Source organism: Lagopus muta, chromosome 19, assembly GCF_023343835.1.
Source record: "Lagopus muta isolate bLagMut1 chromosome 19, bLagMut1 primary, whole genome shotgun sequence".
NCBI lineage: Eukaryota > Metazoa > Chordata > Aves > Galliformes > Phasianidae > Lagopus > Lagopus muta.
This window is the reverse complement of record NC_064451.1, coordinates 2607377-2627031: the sequence shown is the minus strand read 5'-3', so window position 1 is coordinate 2627031 and position 19655 is coordinate 2607377. Positions and strand designations below refer to the sequence as shown.

Genomic DNA, 19655 nt, shown 5'->3' with positions numbered 1-19655 from the left:
TGCTTCATTACTGCATAGAAAGAAAACAGTGTAAGGGCATCAGGAGAATTTCGAAGGCTGACACCTCTTGCCCGATTACCGCAAATGATCTCAGCGGCACCTATTAAATCATTTCAGAAAACGCCTGGAAACATTAACCAACAACAAAAAAAAATTCCACCTCATGTTTCCATTGGCTCAGATATGTGCATTCAGCTTTATTTTGAGAAACAAAAAAAGCAAACAACAATGAGTTGAGTTATCATTTGTACCTTTGCGGTCCCGGTAGAATTTCCCATCGCTTCTCCGGTTGCAAGTTCAGAGAGAATAGGTACATGGGGCAAAGCTGAATCAGGAAATAACCAAATGGGTAGAGGGGAAATTCAACAAGCCCTGTGCGACGGCGGATCTGAGGTTGGGCTCTTGCCTTGGGCCTGATTCCCAGCACATCACAGCAGTGTGACCTTCAACATAACCGCATGAGAGAGGGCTCTTTGGCGCTCTGAATCCTGAAATGACTGACTGCTTACTCAGGCAACATCCTCCTGGGCTAATTAGTCACTTGTTGTCACCGGTTCTTGTTTCTTTGCTCTCGTTTTGGCTCCGTGGCATGGCGTGGCTGTGTCTCCATCACCATCCAGGTGCTCTGCTCAGAGGGCACTTGCACTGCTTGGGCTCCGCAGGGCAGCTCTGTGCAGCTCAAGCTGTTTGCTCACATGGTTGTTCTTCTAAAGATGCTTAACTTTCCTGGCTCTCCTCTAAGGGCTGCAGAAAGGCTCAGATGCAGTTTTGAAGATGTAAGCAAAAAATTATTTACCTCTGGCTTCCCACTGCTGCCCAACAGCCACTTCTTCTGAGTGATGGCCTCAGGCTGTACCAGGGGAAGTTCATGCTGGATATTAGGAAAACTTCTCCAAAAGAGTGGTGATGAGTGGCACAGCTGCCCAGGGAGGTGGTGCAGTCAACCTTCCTTGGGGTGTTCCAGAACCGTGGAGATGTGGCACTGAGGACGTGGCCAGTGGGCAGCATTGCTGGTAGATGGATGGTGGGACTTGATGACCCTAGAGGTCCTTTCCAACCTTAAAGACTCCGTGATTCTTGGAAAAATTATGTTCAGCCTCTTAATTAATTTATGCCATCCCTGAGCCAGCCCTGCAGCAGGAGTGCTATAGCTCTCAATTTCTCTCCCACTCAATTTTTGTGCTCTAAATTGTCCAAATTCAGTGCTGAGCTCAGTAGGGACACCCCTGCCTCATTCCTCCATGCTGGAGAGGAACTTGAGGCAGATTTATGTGTCCTAGCAGCTATTTCCAGTCCATCCCTTGTTCACCACGCTGGTATCTTGTGCTCTCTTCCCTCTTTTACAGTAATACCATTTTGCAAGCAGAAAGGGCTAGTCATGAGGATGTAGACAGCTTGCCTCATCAGCCACAAGATCTTCCTAATTTTGCTGAGATTAAAAACCACCCAACATACTGTTTTGTTTGACTCTATGTGCCAGCTCAGACACTCCATCAATCACATTAACACGAGCCAGAGGTGTCTGAATACCTCACAACTGGCACACAAATACTTGCTGAGCTCAGCTGCAAGATGCTAATCACACACGTGTGTGTTGTTTCTGTATGGTGGCAACTGTTCCTCAGCTAATCAATTATGTTAATAGCCCTCATAAATAATTTTCCTCTTTGTTGTGGTTGGATAGGGGTGTGAATACAACTTGCCTCACATGCTGATGTGCAAGGCCATTCACCTGGCACAAACAGGGGCACGGCTCTTAAATCTAATTTATCTTGTGTAAACTGGGGATAATTCCATTGATGAAAATGGGAACGTTTTCATTCATTTATCACCCGTTGTAGGTTTTTTTTTTAAGTTTTGTGGCTTTTCTTCCTCTTCTGCCTATTCTGGCCTTCTCCAAAACGCTGCCATGGCATGCAAGTCATGTGGGTGCTGAGCCAAGTGCCAAGTGTAGGAAGTCTGCTGCTCTGAAACACCACCCCTGGCTGCAGGCCAGAGCTGGATTCCTGCTTTCATCATTGATTTCCCCTGCAAGCATAAGGCAGTGACTCACTCTTCTCACACCTCGCTTTACACAGAGCAGCAGAGGGGTGATGATGACATCTTTGTCTCGCTTGGGTGATTCAAGTGTGATGCAACCTCTTGGGACAGGGAATCTCACACTGCTCCAGCCCAACCTGTGACCTGCATAGCTGCGGCTGGCAGTTTGGCCATTGGTCCCTCCTGGCTCCAGGAATGGACTTGTCTTTGCAGGGTTTTGCAGATGGGAAGGCAACCAGCCCAGTTCCTGGAAAGACCCCGTTAATAGCACAGGTAAGGCTGATGTTTAACTGTAATCAGGATCCAAGCAGTTCTTGGAGCTGTGGTGCCTGCAGAGCAGCAGGATCTGGACCACAGCCATAGGCACGGTTGGGCCCACAAGACCTGGAGATATGGCAGCATCTCGAGGCAGAAAACCATTCCCATCCCCTGGCACTGTACCTAAACAGGCAGATGCACTGTTCCATGGGGATTTGGGGTGTTGAATGGTCTGTTTGGGAGTGCTGGGCTCCTCATGTCACATTGAGAAACAGCTGCCAGAAGCATTAACATTCCCAGCTGATCCTCTGGGATGGCAGAAGGCTCTGTTCTTAGTGATAGCCTGTGCACCCAGATGTGAGCACATCAGCAGCATTCAGCACACTAACAGTAAACCTAACAAGAGACAGCTCATGAGCTCAGTGCACAGGGATGCATTCATCACCCCTTCCTACTGCCTCCCTCTGTGCCCCAGCACCTTGTTGTGCCCAGTCCCTGTCCCTTGTTAACCTGGAGTTCCCACTAAAGCACAAAGGCTGTGTGCTTTTTTATTGTTTGCTTCTAAACTCCATAAACATGCCTCATTTCCCAGATGGCTGTTTTGACTGGCCAAGTGTTTGCTGCTATTTGAACAGCAGGGTGCTTCTTTGAAAACATGAAGTATTTGGATGAGCTATTCTGGAGTGGTGAGCTCAGATCTGATAGCCTGGGCCACTTTTAAATCCCGTTTGCCTGGGATTTTCACACTTATCCAAGAACTCGGTGCTGGATCTAGGACATAGCAGAAAGTGCATCCAGCAGCCTCCCAGTGAGTCAGGCTGAGCTGCACCCAGATCTTCACACACAGCTCTGGCTGGGAGGAAGGACCTGAGCAGCATGGAAGGAAAGTAGATGAGAACAAGGGGTATGAAGGTACAGAATGGATGATGAACTTCGGATGCTGAACATCAGTTCCCCAAAAGGCCCCAGCAAGTGGAGCTGCTCGGAGCTGTTTCTCTTTTCCAGGCAGAGTAAATCAGGATGCTTCCAGATGGCAAAGGGGGAAAGGTCTCCATGGGAAGACATCCATCCAGCCACACACTCCAGAAAGCCACTGATGTTGCGCAGTACAGGAAACCAGCACAATGTGTTTGCTCCAGGCACATCTCACCAACAACCTGTGCTTCTCCTGAGTTCCCATCCTGCCCACAGAGCTTCAATCAGCAGGTTTGTATCAATGTTTGGGTGCTCCTGGACCACGTCCTCCTGCTGCAGCAGGCTTTAGGAGTTGGGGGATTCTCTGCTCCCTGCACACAGCCTCCATTGCGGCTTTGGCTTTATTCCTTCTGCAGTAAGATTCTCGGCCCCATTCTCTCCCTGCTCATTCCCTGGACCAGCAACTCTTGGCCCAAGCAGGACTGGGAGAAGAACTGAAAAAAAGTAGGGTCACTGCTTTAGAGGGTTTGCAGGTGGGATAAGCAGAAGCAGGAGGGACTGCTTGCATGCATCCCAATTAGAACACAACAGGGAAGAATAAACCACAGCAGCATTTGCAGAAACGTTTCATCCCTGTAATCAGCATGGGCAGAGAACAAGAAAATCAACTCTAAAGTGTCCTCCAGGAAACCAACATTGGCAAAATTCAGCAGAGCAGCACTTAATCTCGGCTGTACTGTGTCATTCTTGCATTCTATTTCACAGTCTTATTTTATTCTTGTTAAAAGAATAAGAATAATAATAGGATAAGGTAGGCATGGGAAAATATGAGCTAGCTGGGGGTTATTTCTGTGAACAGCTGTAGAAACAGGTTTTAACACACAGTGAAAGCAGATGAGATCATAACTTTTAATAGGAACATATTTAATAAACCAAAGGCGGAGAGGAGATGATCCATTGCCTTTACCAAGAATTATTCATTACGATTTACATCAAGGAGGAAACAGCACTTTCCTAGAATCAATGCGTCTTTAACAGCAGGTTAAAAAAAACCACGGGAGTAATGATTTTCTGAGCGCTCTCCTTTGATAAAAGCCATGGCAGCCCAAGGAACATCAGCCATCCTGCTCCCACTGTGCTCCCAGCACAGCCCTGCCCTACCCTGGAGGAGCTGAGCAAGGAAGCACCAGGGCTCCTGCACCGACTTGTGCCAAGAGCAGCAACAGGACTGCAGCCCAGCCTGCTGGCACAGCTTCACCCCTGGAAAACACCAGGAGACGACGCTGGTCTCTGCCAGGGGTGACTCCCGAAGCTCTTGTGGCCCTGAGCCTTTGCATTCCTATTCAGGGAAAGAGATTCTGCATGTGGGAGTGAGGTAGCTGTGAGGAGAGGCTGCCTGAAAACCTTCAGGTGGGACAGCGAGGAGAACGGATGTGCAGGCAGCAAGAGGAATTACCCCAGTGATACAGTGCATTCCTGGGACAGCCGGTGCCAGCCAGCCCTGAGCAGTGCTGGTCTGTCTCAGCGCAGATCTCAGTGCTTTGCTCAGCACTGTCACCTCTGGTGGTGAGAATTCTGCTGTTAGAGACTGCTCACCGGGCAGGACCTACAGGGCTGGCATCTGCCACGCAGCATGAGTGCCCCAGGCTCATTTTTGAAGCAGCCCAGAGCAATTTCTCCATAATGTTCCATTAATGTGACAGCTAAAGCCCTGGCCTGCTGTAAAAACATCACTCCCATTTACATTAATTGCGACCATTTTCATGCAATTTGCTTCCAAATGTGACCAACCGCAGCTTCAGTGGCTGTGAGCTGATGAAGTCCCATTGAAGTTCATCACATTTATCACCCTCTAGCCAGGGTACAGTTATTACACTGGCTAAGGACATGGCTCTGCACCGTTCCCTTTCAAGGTACAGACCAACACCTGGACGTTTTTGCTACAGTTATTTGGTATTTGTGGAATCATAGGATGGATTGGGTTGTAAGAGACCTTAAAGATGGTGTAGTTTCAAATCCCCCACCATGAGCAAGGACATATTTCACTGGTATTTATCATGCAAGCATCATCTCTTTAAACACAAATCGTTTCCATACTGGGGAAATCTTAAGAAAAAGGCATTTTTCCATGTGCCTCATTCAGAACTCAGGGTCCCTGAGGGTCCCAATCATCCTGCTGCCATTGATGCAACTTTCTCCTTGTTTCAGCCTGAAAGAAGTATCTGCAGCCTGGCCATGTAACAGCACATGGTGTCATTGGGAGAGTGCTTCCCTTTCCATGCAGCTGCTGTGGTCTCCCTTTCATTACTGGAAGCACTGCCGTGCCTTATGAGCCATCGTTCATCACTGGAAATGAATCTGGAGTTACAACAAAACCAAAAGTCGGAGTTATGAGTCAAATGTCCTCAGATCATTGGCTGCCTGATGGCATTGCAGCGTGAGTTAACTACAGCTGGGATTCCTTCCTGATAAAGAGCTGCATCACATGAGGCTATTGCACACACATCAGTAGTAGCCAAGGGTGTCGAATGAAAACTTTCAGCTCGCATATTTAAGGATCCAAATACAACTTTTGGAAGTAGGCAAAAAAAAACAGTATTTCCTCTCCTGAAGTTGGGATTTCTCACTTGTGGTGAGATGTGACACCAGATGCCGGTGGGAAGGAGTTTGTATCACATTCCTTTCATGCTCCATGGGTGGGGACTCCACCTCTCACCCAGCTTGGTGCTGGTGCATACTGCTTGCTGCTGATGCCCACACTGGGGGAAAACACAACGACAGCTTGGACAGAAAATGCAGATTTGCATTTGCAAGTTGTTTCAGCAGCCAGTTTTAGTTTGCATCGTGAACTCGCTGGAAGTTGGATGGTGACCAAGGAGACAGAGTGGGCAGAGGGTAGAAGGCAAAGAACTGCACAGCACAAACCTCCTCCTGCAGGAAAACAGTGCTGTGAAAAAAAGAGGCACAGCTGCAAGAAAATTGGGCTGAGTAATGAGGGCTGGGAAAGGCACCGCCAGACTGTGCCAGGGGGTTTGCCATGCAGTGTTGGTGATCACCTTCACCTCTGCATGACTTACAGATGCCAGGACCAGTTCTTCAGAAACCTGCTGTGCTTTTTGCAACTGCTGCATCCAGGCTGGTAAGAAGAGCCCTGTGCAGCTGGTGGCATCGGCCTGCCACAAAACAAGACCTGTACACTGGCAAAGAGGTCGTCAAGGTGCTACGTGCCAGTCCCACCTGAGGAATGTTCGATTCAGCAGGAATCCCCCACTGCTGATGCCAAGAATGAAGCACCTGGAAAAACACCGCGCCAACTTTGGCTCCAAAACGCCTTCTCCTGTCTGGTGATTGCATTCTCAGGCAGCCTCACCAGGCAGCCTCCAGCACACTGCCACCATCCCATTCCCTGCAGGCTGGGCATTGTGAGGACAGCTTTGTTTGGAGTAGCTGACATTTGCTGACGCTTCCATTCCTGGTGACGCCAATGCAGTTTTCCATCCCGGCCTGTTTGTGGCTGCTGTTCAGAGCTGAAGTAAACAGCAGCAGCCCCGTGTTTACAGCTGCACGCTATGCCTTTCGCTGCTGCCACATCACAAGGCAGTGTGCTGGGGTCATGGGAAATGTCCGTAGCTCTGAGAGCTTTGAGGGGCATTAGGTTGTCTGGAGGATGCCCAGGGATTAACGTGAGGGCAAGGTATCTCGGAGGTGCTGGCAGTTCTTGGAAAGGAAAGAAGAAAATGAGGAATCTGACCTTCTGAAAAGCTCAGGTCTCCCATCACCTCTGATCATCACCATGGTTTTCCCACAATACCGGAGTGCTGGGTGATGAACTTTACACTAATCATTGCATTTTATATCCGGATGCTCAAGGCAAAGTGCTGAGCTCTTATGAGCATAATTTACCACTTACAAAGGGGCTGAACTGTTCTGAAAACCATATCCAGATTATGGATTTCAAATACTAGAGCTCTTAATCCAGTTTCTGGGCTCATCATGAATGGAAACGAGCCATTTTTGGAAGGGAAACTTGGCCAAAGCTTTCCTCCTCTGCTGTAGGAATAGAAGCTGCACTCACTGCTGACACCAACAGACCTATACTGGAGATCAACAAAATCTGTTCCCAAAGCACCCAGTCATGCATCAATGGGACCAACGTGCACAAACACCTTTGTCTCTGCAGAACAAGGAGCTCAGCTCTCCTCTCCCCACAGTGTTGCACCATCACACTGCTCTTAGTGTCAATTGGGATGCTCTTCTCCTATTTGCACTTTGTGAGAAGAAAAACATAGGATCAAAAATAAGCCTTTTCTAACAATAGCTCTGTTTCAGTAGCATACTCACTGCCCATCCAAAACAAAATCTGTTTGCTGACTGGTAAGCTCTTTCCTGCACAGCTATCCCCCACTGCTCTTCTCTGGCAGCCTGGCTGTGAGCTCTTGAGGTGGCCTTCCTTTGGGAAAACAGGCATTTAGTCCATGCTGTAGTGGCCACATGGCTCTTTGTAACAGCTCTCGTTACCTTCGCTCGAGGGATATCTTCAGGAGCCATAGGAGAGCACGAGAATGGATGCATGGGAACACACAGTGAGCAGATGTTGTTCTCCCATCCCAGACCTGGCGGTGCCCAACATGCAGAGGTGCACAGTGCAGGGCAGCGCTCCAAGGCCACCCTTTTCTCTTTAGCTTAGCACCATCTAGAGGGATGTGCCTGCACAGCCGGGACAGCGGGACACACCAGTTCTATGGCTCGCTTTGGGCAAAGGGCAACGCCTACCTGCGTTAGTTTTGGAGTGGGGGAAACCAAAGGCTTGGTAAGCAAAGCTTTGGAAGAGAAGCTCAACCCTCCAGCTCTCCTTGCTAAAACACAAAGCTGTGTTGCAGCCATTTGCTCCTGTCCTGTCAAAGCCTCTGTGATGGGAGGATGTGTCCTCCAGAAAGGAGTGATGGCTGTGGGTTTGGGGCAGGACTTGGGGCAGCAGCAGGAGGATGTGTAGGGTTTGGATTTTTTCCTTGACTTGAATTTTACCACACTTACAGATCTTGCATCACGCATTCCTGGAGGCTCCAGTGCTGTCTGGTGATGTGATGGGGAGTTATTATTAAGCATTAAGAGCAAAGATCGTGGCCCATGCTTTTAAGAGTTGGAACTTGATGATCCTTGGGGTCCCTTCCAACCCAAACCATTCTGTGATTCACATTCATTCATGCCCTTGCTTTTCACTGGCACTGCACAAAAGCACAGCAGGGCTCCCGCTGATGTAAAGCTCTCTGTGCCAAATTACAGCTTTCAGCCCTGTGCATCAGAGCTTTCTCAAACCACCCAACATGAAACACCGGAACAAGACCACGTGATGTTATCTCCTTTCTATCTCACACCATAAATCTTGCACTTTCTTCCGCAGCAGCCCAGGCCATGGGTTTGCAGTGCTGTGAGATGCAGTGCCTGCTTCCCATTAGCCCTGAGGCAAGGTCATTGAGGTAGGAGCTCAGTTCATTGAGGAGCAACTGGAGATAGGAAGCACATTGCTCCGGCCTAAGAAAACAGGATTCAGAATTCACCTGGCTCTTAGGTCTGCTCAGCTTCCAGCTCCCCATGCTTCAAACACACCATGGAGCCATATTCCATCCCCACAGGAGGAGGAGGAACCGGGCTGCACGGATGCAAAAATGCAGAGGAGAGTGAGGCAGGCAGGCTGGGAAGGACAGCTTTGCTGAGCCCCAGAGAAAACGGTTTGAGTAATTATCAATGGTAAGGAAACCTCAAGAGAGCATAAGTGGGATTTCTGCATGGCAAATACGCTGCATATTTTATGGCCTCGGCTTATCTGGGGAGAAAGTCTGATCATGGAGTGGCTTGAATCACAGCCAGGATACCAGCCCAAGCACCACTCCTTCAGCCCATTAGATGAACTCCATTTCTTCTGTTCCTTTTGGCTGCACCCTATCACAGACTCGGCATCTCCTGGCAGACCCTCCCAAGCAGGGCTCCCATCTCATGGGGTTGGGCTCTGGGCAGCATGGGGAGGGCCGTTGGTACAACCCCTGTGATGCACTGCTGCCATTCACCAACTGTTGTCCCCTTCCCCTCAGCCCAAAGCTACATGGCCCAGCAATTGGGAACTCTGTGCTGCCAGCAGCATTGAGTGCCACCGCTCAGCCCCGTGGAGCAGCCCACAGAGTGATTTGTTCTGGGGCAAAAAGCAGGGCCATGCAGCCATACCCTACTGTGGCACTGATACCCCATGAGCAACGTCTTTCTAGGAGGACCTTTGTGACTTCACATCACCTGGCACTCTGCTGGTAACAGAATGCACTGCCATGTACCAGGGAGCTGTGTGCCTGGGGGTCCTGTAAACTCTCCAGAATATCACATTTCCCATAGAATAACAACTGTATCCTTGGGAGGGGGGAAGGGATGTCTCTCATCACTGATGCTTTAATTACGAGCACAGGAAGGAAAAGTGAGGCATTAACCATCTGCCTTGCAATAAGGCCAGAGCATGGTAGGTGCCAGGGTGCATTAGCAAGAGGAATCAAACTCCTCCTTTGATTAAAGCTAAGTTTTTCTCAACGCTTAACACCAGTTAATTGCTAGGTGCTTACTGCAATTAGGGAAGCTGTCTCAGCTACCAGTAACGAAGGGTCCATGGCAGCCTCCTGTCGCTGTGGATAAGAGAGGCTGCATCCATCCCTGCAGACACCACAGCCTTCCCCGGGGATGCCATGTCCCTCTCTGGGATGTGGGGGCAACAGTGGTGTCCAGAACACAGCATGGGAGCTGCTGAGCTTTGTCTGCTCCTCAGGCTCTGCTGGAGAGTCCTGTGCTCTAAGCCTGGCCTGATTCCCTCATGCTGACCCAGCAGGAGGTTTTCCAAGCAGCACTCCATACCAAGAAGCACTTCACGTGGCTAATGCACAAGCCATTGCATCCCAGCAGTGAATCCAATTTGTATACTGTGAAAACAAACTGTGCTCCCACTGACTTTGCATTCAGACTGCTTCCAAGAAGGTAAAATCAGCCAAAGCACGGAGTCTGAGAGCCTGGTTTGTACCACCCCTGTGCACAGCGAACCAGTGACACCCCGCTGCTATGGCTTGTGGGCTTACAGCACAGCAGTAACGAATGCATGGCAAGTTTGCATGCTTTATTAGAGTCCTATTTCCACTCCTTCTTCCAGAGTCCAGGATGAGTGGTGACAGCCTTCTCTGCCTCTTCACACTGCTGTGCTTGCCCTTCAGCCCCCCGCAGCCCTCTGCCCGGCAGCCAGCAGCGCCCTGTGCTGAGCACAGAGGCTTGGATGAACTGGCATGGGCAGGGCACACTGCTGCCCTCCAAGTGCCCAGAGAGCACAGGACGGGGCAGCCGGCCACTGACCAGCAGCCGCACGTAGCAGGCACTGAAGATCACCAGGAGCTGCTGGGCCATCACCTGGAATGAGCACGAGAGGGTCAGTGTCTGCCTCATTCTAAACACTGCTCTTGTCCGACAGAATCAGGACAGAAGCCAAGGACAGATACATAACTGTTCCACATCCCCTTCTGCTCAGCAGCGCTGTCACGCTGTCCCCAGGACAGTGACATGCCAGGCTGGGGGCAAGCAGCAAGGCCAGCCCAGGGCTGGGATGGGGTGGCTGGGAGCCAGGCTGCTCGGGGACCCTCCTGTTCTGCCATCACCTCCTCTTGGGTGTTGTTTTTTTTTGCCATCAGATGGCTGGAGAGCTTCTACCAACAGGGATGTCACCTGCACTGAATTCATTTAGTAACAGCAAGCAGAAAACTGAGAAATAAATCAGAATAATCTCTTTTGAAGTTTCTTGCTGAGTGGAAATGAGGACGCATTTGTCACTCAGCATGGCACGAGTGTTTGAGGGCATGTTCCATGGAAGAGCTGAGGGCTCAGCATGGCCATACTCGGCCCAGACATGGGCACCAGGTCCTAGCAGACATCTATTTCCAAATAGGGACCAGAAAGAAACGTCTGACCCATAACAGACAGCATCAAGGGCATAAGCATGAACTGCTTACTACTGTCAGGACTGGATAAGGCATGAGGGGACCTCTAGGTCTGCAGCTGTTCTACCCCATAGGTGATGTCTACTGGGACAAGCTTTGGAGGCAACCTGCCCAGGAGGTGCTCTGCCCATAGGAGGGTATTTCTCATTACCTCTGGGGGGCCCTCAGGGATGAGGTGGAGCAGCTCATTGCACATCATGGACTCTTTCTTGAAGCTCTCCCCACCGGATAGGAGAGGTGATTCCTCGCACGAAGTGTCCTCTGCTGCAGGAACAGCCACCTCCATCACCACACAGAGCTGGTCCAGTCTGTGCCGCCAGCCCAGCTGCAGGAGAAGGACAGTTTGGGGGATGCAAGGAGACAAAGAGCATGATTTCCTACCAAAACTATCCTCCCAGGAGTCAAGAAAAGTACAAGATTTGGGGGTTGTACCCCCTCACCTCCTGTCCTGCAGCCACAACTGGCCAGTAGAGTTTAGATATCTTTGCACCCACAAAAAGGAAGAGACTTTCCGAAGGCCAAGAGGACGAAATTCCCATCCAGGTACCCAGTGCGGTGCTTATTTATTCCTCAGGCTATCTCATTATTTCAAGAGGACAGCTCAAGGTGTCAGCTATTTCAGACAGTAACACCTGCCTTCAGCATTTACCCTTGGCGACTTTGCTTTACCGAAAGTTGCGCAGTCGATCACCCAGCTATGCTCACACCACAGGTCCTAAATAAATTCCTGCCGCACTGGGCACCAGTTGATGCAGTTTGTCCACCTCCCAGTTTGCCCAGCTCCCAGTTTCCAGCAGAGACAGGCCATAGGGTGGCCGTGCCACCACAGGCTGTGCCTGCTGTCATTTACCTCTTGTGCCTGCCGCAGCTCTGTGATGTGGGCTGCCAGGGACTGAAGGCAGCGCTCAGGGCTGAAGTGCACAAACCACAGCTGGGACGAGCAGGTTAAGAATCATAGAATGGTTTGAGTTGGAAGGGATCTTAAAGGCCATCAGGTCCCACTCCCTGCAGTGCACAGGGACACCCACAGCTCCAGCAGTGCTCAGAGCCCCAGCAGCCTGACCTTGGCTGTCTGCAGGGATGGGGCACCACCAGCTCGCTGTGCAACCTGTGCAGTGCCTCACTACTCTTACTGTAAAAAACTTCCTTCTATCCAATCTAAATCTCCCCTCCTTTAGGTGGAAACCATTTCCCCTTGTGTCACAACAGACCCTGCTGCTTCCTGAGAGCAGAGACACTCAGATGCTGCTGGCTTAGCTCCTCTCTGCAAGGAACAACACAACTGGGACTCCACTTTTCTGTGGTTTGTTTGTTTGTTTTTGCCATAGGCACACTGCTGTGATTCTCATAATAAGACTCATCATTGCCATGTAAACGTAATACAATTTCAGGAATAATAGTCTGCCCCAAGGACTAATTTCACTTCAGTCGTTTAGACTCTTCCCAGTGGCCTTTGGGTATATCTCAATGCCTATGGATGGGAGAAGAAAAATACCCACTTCTCCACGCCATCCAATAGGAAGAAAACAACCTTAGAAATCTCACCCTGTGTAAAGCCTTATGGATCACTACATCAGTAAACATTCTCCCTATCACAGAATCACAGTGTGGTTGGATTGGAGCTTAAAGATCATCAAGTTCCAACCCCACTGCTATGGGCTGTTTGCCCCTCATCAGATCTGCTCAGGGGCTAGGAAAAATTCTGCACAGAAAGGATACTTGTAGGATGCTGTGCGGCCCATCCAGGACATCAGTAATCCCCAGAATTAAGCTGTGTTTGATAAAGAATTCATTGACAGCTGCCAGCCGCACGTCTGTATTCATATTTATCTAGGAAAGAATGCAGGAAAAAATAACTTGCTCTGTGGCAAAACATGGCCCAGCTCAAGGCTGCTCACCACCGTGGGAGTGGGAGCTGTGCAATGGTTGCTTTTTCCCAGCAACAGCAGGTGCTTTGAGCATCCCTTTCTTACTTTCACACATCCTTTCTAGGCATTATGACACCCAACTACAACATCCCTTGCCTGAACCAGATCTCTGAGCCTGCTCTAAAAATACTCTGTCCTCCCCCTGCTAACCATGATCCCCATCTAGGAGATAGAATCCTAGCATCGTAGCATGGCTTGGATTGCAAGGGACCTCAAGGTCATCAAGTTCCAATCCCCTGCCACAGGCGGGGCCACCAACCTCCAGATCTGGTAGTAGAGCAGGCTGCCAAGGGCTCCATCCAACCTGGTCTTGAACACCTCCCAGGGATGGAGCATCCACACAGAATCATTAAGATTGGAAAAGATTCCTAAGGGCACCAAACGCAATCCCAACCCATCCCCACTAACCGTGTCCCTCACTGCCACATCCCCACGGTTCCTCAGTGCAACACCTCCAGGCATGGTGACTCCACCACTCCCCAGGCAGCCTGTGCCAATGCACCACTGCTCTCCTGGAGAAGAAAAGATTCCTAACATCCAACCTGAACCTCTCCTGGCACAACTGAAGGCCTTCACCTCTCATCCTATCACTGCTACATGCGAGAAGAGGCCAATCCCCACCTCACCACAACCTCTTTTCAGGGAGTTGTACAGGGCAATAAGGTCTCCCCTGAGCCTCCTCTCCTGCAGACTGAACAATTCTCTCAGACATTCCTCATCAGATTTGTGCTCCAGACCCTTCCCCAGCATTGCTGCCCTCCTTTGGACGTGTACCAAAGCTGCAGATCCCAGCATCTCACTCCCCACGCTCCCTGGGTCAGCTCACCTTTCTCTGGCGGTGGTCGATGACCAGGATCACAACCACAGTGACAGCCACAGCAGCCAGAGTCACCAGCACGCTGGCCTCCCAGTAGTGCCCAAAGGAGCAGAGCTGGACCGTGGTGTAAATGTTTATCCAGAGAGACATGTAGAAAATCTGTGAGAACCCAGAGAGATGGATGGCTCTTGTAAAACTTCAGAAGTGAGAGAAGTCAAGGGAAGAAGAGACCTTGCCATAAATTAATTAAGTCGTCTGGGATATTGAGAGAGTGAGGGAGGGCATGAGCTCTTTGCAATAATAAATCAAGGAGAGAGGGGTCTAGAAGGGCTGAGAACTAGTTTATCATCAAAAGTTACCAATCATCAAAGACAAACTGAATTATTAATGATGATTCATATCTAGGAACGTTTTCAGTTGAGTTCTTCCATTTAGATAAGCTACGCACTCACTGAGGAATATTGATAACGCTTGTGATCGTCCCTCTCTTTTGGAAGCTCCTGTGTCAGAGCACTCAGGGTGGTGAAGGGAGATGGACAATGGGCTCAAGGAGGATGCTAAGGACTATCGAACTCAGCCTTTCCATTAAAAACAAAGCAAAAGACAGGAAAACGGAGGGAGCACCCAGCATCCTTACCACAGCAATGGCTATCTGGAATGCCCTGGAGTTGTAGAAGAGGTATCGCCTCACTTCGGGCTTCAGGACTGCCTCCTCGATCAGCCTCCTCCATTCACCTGCTGCTGCCTGCTCAGGGAACCAGGAGCAAGAATCATGGATTGCCTTGAGTGGGAAAGGACCCAAAGGATCACAGTGTCCAACTCCCAGCTCCATGCAGCTCTACACAACCCTACGGCCTCCCTGAACTCCAGAGCCGTGCCCACTGCCCTGGGAGCTGTGCAGCCCCCACTGCCCTTTGGGGCACAGCCATTCCCCAGCCCCACCAGGCCCTCAGCTCCATCAGAACAGCTCAATCAGGTCTGGTTGGGTCCCAGCCTGCCTTGCAGACCCAATGTGTGCAGAGGGCACAGGCTCAGACTCCAGCCTCATCCCTATGGCTGTCATTGACCAGAATGCTGCATGCTTCATTTGCAGTGAGCGATGTCTCCCTGCAAAGGGCAGGGAAAGTCATAAGAGAAAAAGCTTGTTTTTATGGCAAAGGACAAGACGAGACAGATTGTCCCAGGGATGTTCTAGCACATTGGAGTGCTTTCATGCTCTTCAGCTGTACCTGCGCTGAATGGGTTTCTTCACGGAGCTTTAAGCCAAGGTCATTACAGTTGTCTTGAAGTCAATGAGGAATAGACTGAAGTTAAACTGAAACAAACCAACTTCACACCCCCCAAAAAAACCAAAAATCTGGGTGCAAACAGTGTCAACCCAGCCAGCATTCACTCCAATGGGCCGCCAGGGGGGATGACAGGTGAGCAGCTTACCTGAACCCCCAGGGACTGGAGTTTCTCTGCACAAAGCTCCATGTCGAAGGAGGCAGATGAGCAGGTGTTGTCCATGCTGAGAACCATGAGCACCTGGCCATTGCGGGGTTCTGCAAAAACCCAGAGAGGTCAGCAGCATGGCTTTGGCATGGGTTTAATGCCAGCAGCTCAGAAGCCTGTGGTGAAGGGAAGGCTGACAACACAGACTGCCATGGCGTGCTTCGAATGGATGGCATTCCCCTAGAGCTTACACAAGCTGAGCTATGCCAACAGGAAGAAATGAGGGCCAAGAAAGTGGTGTTTTCACATGAGCTCCTATTTCACTGACACGTTTCATCCAGCTTTCCTTCCTCTCTGCAGCTCTGGGTATAGCCCATGCCTTGGGGCTGCTTCTATGGCACAGTGCAGTGCTCCCCCAGGCTGCTGTGCTGGCCCAAGGGCAGCGTGCACTCCTCTTTCCCTTCTGTCCTGCTTTCATCCTCTATCCTCATCATCTCTTCACTGCTCAGGTACAGAAGGTGCCAAGTTAACTGAGGGAATTGCATTACAGTAGGGTGTGACTGCCTCAAGTCAAGAAGGGAAGATGCATCCAGAATCTCCAGGATAATAATGTCCTACTTTTTTTGCTGAAGTTAATCCCCAGATTTAGCAGTGGAGGTGATGAGTATGAAGAAAGAATGAAAGCAAATGGCCTTAGCCCTTGGGATGGGCTCTCCTGTTCTCCATGGCTTTGGTTGAGGTGCTTGGCATAAGACTATGCCAGGGTACTGAGCTCAGATAGCCAAAATATGCAGAGGAGCTCAGGTTGTGACCTCTGCTGGAGCAACAAGAGCTGCTTCAGTGCTGTGAAAGCAGAGCACAGGAGGTGCCATGAACAGAACTGCTGAATACAGTGCAAACAAGGCCATCCATGGCACTGCGTTCAGCCCCTGCTTCAGAGGCACTGCTGCAGAGGCAGCACTCAGTTAATGGGGAGGAGAGGCACTCAGAAAGCACAGGTCAAGCTTCCCAAAGATTTCTTCACTTGCAAAGAACAATTTAAGGTTTTGCTTGGCGCTCTGCTCAGCACTGCATTCCTCAGTCACCAGCAAGCTCACAGACCCGCAGAGCAGCTGAAGTTGGAAGAGACTCTTGAAGGACTTTCCAGTCCAACCCTGCTCACTTACCTTTCACCCACTGCGGGGATCCTTCCTTCGAATCACTCTTACAATACAGGACGGAGGAAAGCGAGCTGTTTTTCTCAACCCCACCATCCTGGCTTTTATAGGCCATGCTGAAGGCACCGCTCCTTAAGAACTTTGTGCTGTAGCGTCAGCAATTCAGTGTTTCTCAGATCTCCCTTATCTCACAGCACCAGGCAGCAGGCAGCTCGCTCTCCTCACCGGGGACCAGGCTGTGAAATCCTCACTCAGACTCCCACTGGTGACTCCCTGGAGATTCTGCTTCCCATGAGCATGGCAGCATTTTCTAGCCCCGAAAAGAGGAAGGAGAAGAATTCAAAGATCTTGCAGAGGCAGCAAATAAAGGGTGAGAGCGCTGAGCTCTCTGATATTACCACCACGCAGGTGCTAACAGTGCAATACGCACAGGCTTTCCTCTTGCTTATTTGGATTACAGGAATACCCTATCACAGGAAGGAAATGGTGCAGATAAGGAAGAACTGTGCACCCGCCCAAGCAGAGGAGAGCAGCAGCAGAGCAGGAAGCAACGTGGGGAGCTCTGCTCATCTTCACCCCCACAGCAGCTGCCGTTCCCATGGGTTTTCCAGGGAATGCTGCAAGGATCTGTGGGTGGTTATGCAAACCAAGTGCATGGAAGGCTTTGAAGTTTACTTATCTTCCATTCTTGCAACTCTGCTGACAAAGCTATCGTTTAATTTTAAGCTTAACTCCACCTTTTTGCACCAGGAGGTTGGTTTGGGGGTCCCTCATCACAGAACAGTTGAGGTTGGAAGGGACCCCTTGGGATCACCCAGTCCAAACCTCCTGCTTCAAGCAGTCAAATAGAGCACACTGCCCAGGATCACATCTCAGCATCTCTCCTTCCAAAAGGACTGCTGCTTTTTTTTGTTACTCATGGCTGTTGCTGCAATCACCCCTTTGCACAAAGCCAGGATAGCCTGGACTGTCAGACAGGAAATTGAGGCAAGGGAAGCAAAACAAAAGGTTTGTATGGTTGCAAAGGAGGAACAAAATAACTAACTGCAAAGGCTGGAAACTCAACACTTGAAGAAGCCAAACATGGTGCACTTTGCATAAGAGGTGCGTGTTGTGCACAGGGATGGCCTCAGCACCCACTCAGTGCTGGAGACAGAAGGGAAGCCTAATTACAAGCTGTCACATTAAGTTAGAGCTGAAGCAGTGCTGTCTGTCCCAGGCACCCATGCTGAGTTCTGTGGGAGCATCCAGGGCAGCTCTACAGCTACAGCCTTCCACAGCACAGCCAAGCCCAGAGACAACAGCAGCATTGCTTTAAGCCATTTGTGCAGCACAGACCTCACTTGGCTCCATTGCCTCTTATAGCTCCTGTGCATGGAGCTTGGCCCCTCAAAGCCTTCCCCGCCTGCGCTCCCCAGGGCTCTGCATCTTTGTGCACCTCTTATTTTAACACAAAGCCGTTCCCTTTGCCCCCTTGCCCCTACAGACCTCTCCAAGCCCCAGCCAACCTAGCCCCATTGCTGTGTCCTCACTACGGAGAGCCCACTGGAGCCATACCTCATCCAGCCGTGCTCCTGGGGTGCAGACTCTGCTCCCTCCTCCTCCTCACTGCCCCGCACCGCCCATCACTGTGCCCTGCAGGTTGGGGAGGTCCCACTGCTGGGATGCACAGCGCAGGCGAGCGCCCGCAGCTCTGCGCTCCCATCACCCCGCGCCACAAGCACTGACTTGCAAAACCTCCCCTGTGCATGTGACTTTTCCCCCGGGCTCGTTTCAGAGCTGTGGTTTTTTTTTTAACCCTCTAGAGTTACTCTAAGCTGTTTCCCCATCGGGGACAGACTCCGCTGCAGGAGCTCAGGTTGCTTTTTGGAGGGTAGGGGTCCACAGCTGGACTCAAGGAGGGCTTCGGATGGAGCAGTTGGCACAGTTGAAGGCTCTGCTCTTCCTTCTCCATCAGCCAGGGTTCAGTGAGTACACATCCTGAAGCTGCATCAAACGAGCCGTGGTGAATACTTGAGTCAGTGCTGTGCATCAGCAGCGGGGCTGGAGGAATCCAAAGGGGTGAGCAAAGATCTCCAGGATGATGTTGAGCAAATGGTCACAGCAAGGCACAGAGATGGAGATAACGGGGTGGGAACTGCAGCCCAGCTCTCAACAGGAGGCTGCTCTGATACTGAGGGAAGAGAAGGTTTCCTGCTGGCTACTGTGCTCCAGAGAATGGAAGCAGGATGGGATTCACAGCCAGATGGACCTTCCCAAAGCACTGTGGTTTCTAGGCCAAAAGAGACAGGCTTGGGAGACAGCATAGGAGGGAAGGCTGGGGTGCACCTTCCTGGGGCTCACAGAAAAGCTGGAGGGAACCCAAAAGCTGGGAATTGAGTCAGTCAAATATCAGAGCAACTGCTAGTGAACAGTTAAAAAAGAGTAACAAATCCTGCCATGCTTCACTGCGCCATGTGTGCACACTTCCTGGAGAAAAGCCTGCTCCACTTCGGGAGGGCTGAACTTCTGCAATCCTCCTGGCTCCAGACATTGCTGAGCAAAGTGTTCATTAAATCACGTGGCTGCACAGCAAGCAGCACTGCCTTCAAACCACTGATCCACACGAGATATCATTTCCCTGGGAGCTGGTGGCTCACACATAGCATCACCCAGGTGGTGAAAATATCAGACCCATCTTCTCACCGACGTTGGTAGCTCGAGGCTCAGCTCCCATCCCCACCCATACCAAGGCTGCATTCTTCTCAAGCACTCCTCACCAGATCTGGCTTTGCTTCCTCCTTCTTGCCCACGCACGGTAGAACTGGGTGATCCAAGTGCTGGGAAAGAGCACCATCATCTCCCTGCAAAGCACCTGAGGCACAGCTCAGCGAGGGCAACAGGCTTGGGAGCAGCTGCCCTCATTAGCTGCTCACACGCACCCCTGGCTGAGCAAGGAGTGCCTCTATGTGTGCGCTGAGCTTGGCTTCACCCTGTTGTACCAACACAGCCAGCCCTGCCAAGATGGGAGGGGGCAAAAAACAACCCAAGTGCAGCTGTTCTGCTGAGCTCTGCAGCCATCCAGCTTCCTGAATGCGCTCATCTCATTGCAGAA

At 50.7% G+C, this 19655-nt stretch overlaps 1 protein-coding gene across 2 annotated transcripts; it reads right to left on the bottom strand.

Moving 5' to 3' along the window:
- Window positions 1–267: 267 nt before the first annotated feature.
- TMEM268 (transmembrane protein 268) lies at window positions 268–19366 on the bottom strand. 2 transcript variants are annotated; one of them, XM_048966333.1, is made up of 9 exons: window positions 18119–18631; window positions 16571–16871; window positions 15405–15514; window positions 14608–14715; window positions 13980–14129; window positions 12945–13055; window positions 12076–12156; window positions 11377–11550; window positions 268–10641 (listed from the first exon to the last, which is right to left on the bottom strand). In XM_048966333.1, exons 2-9 carry the CDS (start codon window positions 16674–16676, stop codon window positions 10369–10371), a joined length of 1113 nt encoding a protein of 370 aa, XP_048822290.1. In that variant the 5' UTR covers window positions 16677–16871; window positions 18119–18631; the 3' UTR covers window positions 268–10368. The 2 variants fall into 2 exon arrangements, with proteins under 2 accessions (XP_048822290.1, XP_048822292.1); XM_048966335.1 differs by lacking the exons at window positions 12076–12156; window positions 12945–13055 and having other exon boundaries at window positions 18119–19366.
- Between the last annotated feature and the right edge of the window lie 289 nt (window positions 19367–19655).

Coding starts and splice junctions, on each gene's coding strand:
- TMEM268 (XM_048966333.1), bottom strand. CDS start 16,676: ATGGCCTATAAAAGCCAGGATGGTGGGGTTGAGAAAAACAGCTCGCTT. Junction 14,716..15,404: donor TCCAGTCCCTGGGGGTTCAG/GTAAGCTGCTCA, acceptor TTCCCTGAGCAG/GCAGCAGCAGGTGAATGGAG. Junction 14,130..14,607: donor TCCAGATAGCCATTGCTGTG/GTAAGGATGCTG, acceptor GGGTTCTCACAG/ATTTTCTACATGTCTCTCTG.